The sequence below is a fragment of the Lygodium microphyllum genome, chromosome 18 (assembly GCF_053477565.2).
Source record: "Lygodium microphyllum isolate KBCC chromosome 18, Lygodium_microphyllum_v1.1.10, whole genome shotgun sequence".
Classification (NCBI taxonomy): domain Eukaryota; kingdom Viridiplantae; phylum Streptophyta; class Polypodiopsida; order Schizaeales; family Lygodiaceae; genus Lygodium; species Lygodium microphyllum.
In genome coordinates, this window is record NC_141152.1 from 84,315,978 (window position 1) to 84,321,282 (window position 5,305).

Consider the following 5,305-nt stretch of genomic DNA (forward strand, 5'->3'; position numbering starts at 1 on the left):
CCTTGGTATGCTCCTTGGAAGGAAGTGTAGCTAGACACCTCATCTGCAGTCTCCTTGTAGCATACATTTAACATTTAGGGCCACAAGCCATGTAACATTAGGGTGTAGGCTAAGGCCAAGCTAAGGTGTTCCTTAAGCTAAGGTGTTCCTTGTGGCTTGTATGCCTTGGTATGCTCCTTGGAAGGAAGTGTAGCTAGACACCTCACTAACACTCAACATTATGGGGGGAGCCAACATCCGTTCCTAGCCATTGGATTAAATGTGGCCTTTAGCTAAGTTCGTTATCTAGAGCATTTTATTTGTATGCATTTCAAGTATGAAGCGATGCATTGGAAGAACAAGATTTTGAGTAGTTAAAATGCAAGGGGCTACACTAGTGGGACATTGGCAGGCCAAGGTGTGGGGCTTACTGTAGATCCCCATAAAGGAGATCCAAGTCTAAGATGTTTTAACCTTAACACACAACCCAACTGCTTACATACACGTTTAAATATGCATGTGAAACACACGTCGAGATGTGACCAATTTTTCATTGAGATTGATGTTAAGCTTTGAGACCATTGTGTTTTTCGATACCCACACACACGCACACACACGTATAGAGAGAGGTTTCAGATTCATCAGTACAAAATCGCTAGTTTGTACCAGCCTTTATTACAATCTGTAATTTACGTATCATATCAACATTTAGTAGCGAGTGAATCTGGGTCTGATGCTTACAGGCAAATTTCATACTAGTGTTGCAAAATTGGCAAGCTCTGCATTTTGGGTCAACACCTTAACCCAACAAGCAATGAAGCAGCAGCCGCAAGTAATGCCGTGCTAACGGTATTATAGGAAGTGTGTGTGTCACCTGCCCACATGAAAGGCGTTACTGTCAGTTCCTTTAACAGATATCAGATAACAAGCATTGAGCAACCAGGAGACTCAAAACACATGAGAAGAAAGATTTCTATGCTAGAATGTCATTCTGGCTCAACCTGCAGCTTTTGTGCTATTCTCATGTCATCCATCATTTGACATGAGCCAAACCGGTGAAATCAATGTATGAGGATTCCCTGAAGGAACTGAAAAGGTCAGCCGACATGGCTAACCTTCAGGTACTATAGCACATTATAGCTGGGATTACTGCATGTGTTGTGACCATTCTCGGCCTAAAACTTCTGAGATTCTGCTACAGACGCCCTCACACAAGATTTTATACAAACAGCTCAAAAGGGGCTTTTTTCATTTGTTTTGCCCTCCAATGTTCAACATCATGGGCTTCTGCTCTGGAGGCACCACATACCTAGATAGGTGCGGTTGGGGGCAGGGGACTGCCAGCCCCTGCTCCAGGCCAGCAGCCCCCTGCGCCCAATTGCACTTAGCTAGCTAGGTATGCAGTCGCTCCCTCACAAAAGCTCGTGATGTTGCCACCATTCACAATTTGGAATTATAGTGGGAATTTGTCTAAAACTTCTTGTGTCGACTCACAATGTAAGTGGCTGGCATGTGCCTAGCAATACTAACCAGAAAGACTAGGCAATATCATTCTAGCTAGCTCACAATTATGATCTCATTTCTCAAATCCCAGCTGTAGCTGATGATGACAATACTTACAACCAGGCTCTACCATCCAATCATAACACACTGTACTAGCTTGCAGTAACACTAAGGAATGGACTTTCACAGGAAGAGTAGGCACTGTCATTCCAACTGAATTTACAACCATACTTTTTAGAGTCCAGATATAAATGATGATGACAATTATGCTTAGAGCCAGGCTACCATCCCATCATAACATATCATACTGGCTTGTGCAGTGAAGCTAGGGGATGGACTTGTACCTTTATTTGTGGTGATTTGATTCGATGAGCTGGGGCTCGGACTTGTACCTTTATTAGAGTTCTGACTGGATGACACAGGAGGGGGTGGAGGAGGCGGAGACTGAAAGAAGCCTCCAGTAGATATATTCAAATTTTTACAGTCAGCTCCTAGAGAACCTGTGAAAAAGCCCAAATGTGAAATCCTTCTGCTTTGAATGCTATCTGAGAGTTGAAGCTCAAATATGGGATAGATTAGGAGGACTTACATTCACGAAAGCAGTATCCATCCGACTTGCTGAATAGATTGACATATCCATCATAACACTTGCATGTATAACTGTCTCCAGAGGAATTGGTTATGCAGTTGCCATGTCCACACACGTCGAGTGAGCAAACTGACACAACAAGGGGGGTGTAAATCAAGAAGAACACTAGATCTGCTGAGATCTAAGAAGAAAGAAATTTCAGTGATTGCCCAAATTCTATGTAAAGCCGAACATGAAAATTTTGTTGAACTGAGATTGGCCAGCAAGCTGCTATTCTGCCATCTACTACCCTTGACCTCATCACTGACGGTGCATATAACAAACTTCTGGTTTTTGTGTTACAGACAACGCATTACTTTCACAGGTTAGGTTAATTTTTGGCTCAAAACCACTAGTTGTACTTAGAAATGGTATTGAGGTTTTCCATCCAATCTCTGATTGGAAAACCAGAAACAATTTAAGTTCATCTCTTCAGTTATTGAAGTTCATGTGTTGAGATCTACTTACCATTACCACCAGATGAAGGGATAGCAGGGGCTGGAGAAGGGGCTGGACTAGATGTATTGGAGCAACCCGCATCGAAAGTGCCTACAAATGGACCAAGAGATTGTCAGAATCAAACCACTTCTGATAGTACTTTATTGGATATTCCACGTCTTTAAGTCTTCCAAATGAAATTGTTGGGTTTCTGAAGCTTGATCAAACCCAATTATTCTTCAAGCATACAGGTTATTCTGTAGTGGTTTTATCCCAGGCATTGTTCTGATTGAATTCTCATTGCCACTACAGTTTTCATTCATAATCCCTTCAGATTTTCAAAATCAAACCATTTCTGATTGTACTTTATTGGATATTCTACATATCTTTTAGCCTTCCAAATCAAATTGTTGGGTTTCTGAAACTCGATCAAACCCAATCCTTCTTCAAGCACAGGGGTTATCTTGCAGTGGTTTTATGCCAAGGCATTGTCCTGACTGTATTATCACTGCCACTACAGTTATCCTTCATAATCTCTTCAGCAATTCTTCAGAAAAAAGTCTAAACTCTTCAAGAAAGGTACTTACAGTTCGGTAGAACACAAGGCATCCAAGTCGCATTGAAGGGAGATTTCCAGCCCTGGTCGCATTGGCATTCATAGAAGGGCAGTATAGAAGAGTTTACACAGGTGCCTTTGATGCATTTTACCAAGTCACAAGCCAGACCTACAGTTGATCAGGAATCAAATTCAGTATAAAGTGTTCATCAATGGTATAAAAAAAAAGAACCAAAATTGGCGAGCTTATCATGGTTGATTAAGTGTAGTTCGGGCATTAATGGTCGAAATCACTGATGGGCTGAAAATATTAAGCCTCTGCTTATCATGTTAACTAAGTTATTCTGAATCTTAATGATTGAAATTACTCATGGACTGAATTCCATTGAATATGTCAGTAGGTAAAGCTATGATACACGAACAGAAGTTGAGTTCTGTGACGATTTACCATCAAAGATTGAAGCCTTGGAATCAGCGAGCTCCTGCGAGGTTGATGGAAGGAAGAAGAAGGAAGAGAGAGCAGCAAGGACGAGGACGGAACAAGAAAGGGAAGCCATGATAGTTGTCAGCATCAACAAACGAATGGATCAATGAGAAGAGCTCTCTCTCTCTCTCTCTCTCTCTCTCTCTCTCTCTCTCTTTGTGCATCCAAGAGTGTGGCGTTTGGTTAATGATTTTGATAGCGTTACTCTCTCTCTCTCTCTCTCTCTATTTTACTCTGAAATTTGTGATTCGCATCAGCGCTGCTTTCTGCTTTTAACTGAAGAGGAAAAAGATTTGTCTGCTTTTACCTAGTTGAGTAAAATATAGCTCTTAGGATATGGAAGACCATTCGAGCGGCTCAAAAACGCAGAGAGAGAGAGAGAGAGAGAGAGAGAGGAGGAGGAGGAGGAGGAGAAGAACAAGAAGAGCGACCCGGGGGCCGGGGGGAGAGAGGCATTGATTAGTTTTTCCTTGCGAGTAGGTGAAGTAGGTTTGAAAGAGAAACGGCCCTTTTCTAATTAATTAAGCAGGACGCCGCCCACTTAGGTATTTCACGCCACGGCTTGGAAAGAATGCCCTGAATGTCACACCTTCAACCGTTAACATCATTACTTCTAAGAAGATATTTGTCCCTTGTTTTCTTATCCCGTTCTTAAATTCCATCATTCCAAACTTGGTTTCTCAGACCAATCCTTAGTTTTGAAAAAATAAAGCCTGCACTAGCTGGCCTACCGGCCCGCAGCCCACCATCCACACTTTGGACACTTGGTGTTATTGTGAAGCTCATAAGGTTGCGCATCGCTCGCTTTTCGTGCTCTTATGCTCTAACACTTGCTTATCACATGGTTGTTTCACTTTGCTCACAAAAAATAAAACAAACACGATACCACAATATGGCTACTGCTTCTTTGCTTGTTGCTTCGGCCCGACTTCCCCCCCCCCTCAGAATGCAAGTCTACTTCAATAAAGCTATGCTACATACAATACAAAGTATATAAAGACTCTATTCCACCATGAATGTCCGTTCTAAACATTGCGTTTACTCTAGCCCACACTATAATGTGCAAGGGAACCGATGTAGAAGTTTAGGGTGGTGATCAGGTTTTTTTAGCATGCTTATAAGGTGAGTTGGCAGTGCATTCAAGCTATGGAATAGGTCCATTTAGAATTCTAGGATGGCGTTGTCTAGGCAGTGTAGCTTCTGAATTCCAACTCAATTCTCAAACAATGATGGGTGTGCATACTATGGAATTTTGGAATGGTGATCATATTTTCGACTTGAGTTTTTTTCCAATGTGGATTGAGTATGCATGACATGTTCATTGACTTGTATATTTTCGTTTAGGTGTTGGATGTATCTGACTTGCTCACTGATGATATTGTCTAGGAGTCCATGTAATCTAAAAGTGTATCTGAGGAAGAGTCTAACAATTGCGCTTGTGATGGTCTTGGTGGTAGGGATGAAATGTGTCATTTTTGTGAACCTATCCCCACCACAACAAGAATAGAGTCATATTTGTCTGATTTGGGAAGATCTGTTATGAAATCCATAGACAAAGAAGACCAAGGTCACGTTAGAATGGGCAAGGGTTGCAAGAGGCCATGTGGCTTGTGACGAGGTACCTTGGCCATATTGCAAGTATCACATGATTTTATATATTCCTTAACTTCTTTCCACATCTGGGGCCACCAAAAATCTCTTGAAATAAACTCTAAGG

General features: G+C 41.8%; 1 protein-coding gene across 2 annotated transcripts; it reads right to left on the bottom strand.

Moving 5' to 3' along the window:
* Positions 1-518: 518 nt before the first annotated feature.
* LOC148021101 (uncharacterized) lies at positions 519-4,016 on the bottom strand. Of its 2 annotated transcripts, none has more exons than XM_087698944.1 (6): positions 3,553-4,016; positions 3,136-3,273; positions 2,579-2,659; positions 2,072-2,200; positions 1,827-1,982; positions 519-853 (listed from the first exon to the last, which is right to left on the bottom strand). In XM_087698944.1, the coding sequence occupies exons 1-6, from the start codon at positions 3,674-3,676 to the stop codon at positions 771-773; spliced, it is 711 nt and encodes a 236-aa protein (XP_087555070.1). In that variant the 5' UTR covers positions 3,677-4,016; the 3' UTR covers positions 519-770. The 2 variants fall into 2 exon arrangements, with proteins under 2 accessions (XP_087555070.1, XP_087555071.1); XM_087698945.1 differs by having other exon boundaries at positions 522-853; positions 1,875-1,982; positions 3,553-4,011.
* Between the last annotated feature and the right edge of the window lie 1,289 nt (positions 4,017-5,305).

What these genes read in the sequence shown, in the direction of transcription:
- LOC148021101 (XM_087698944.1), bottom strand. Translation starts at nt 3,676, where the DNA reads ATGCTGACAACTATCATGGCTTCCCTTTCTTGTTCCGTCCTCGTCCTT. An exon ending in GCCTTGTGTTCTACCGAACT is followed by an intron (nt 2,660 to 3,135) that starts GTAAGTACCTTT and finishes GTCCATTTGTAG; the next exon opens with GCACTTTCGATGCGGGTTGC. An exon ending in TGGATACTGCTTTCGTGAAT is followed by an intron (nt 1,983 to 2,071) that starts GTAAGTCCTCCT and finishes GCTTTTTCACAG; the next exon opens with GTTCTCTAGGAGCTGACTGT.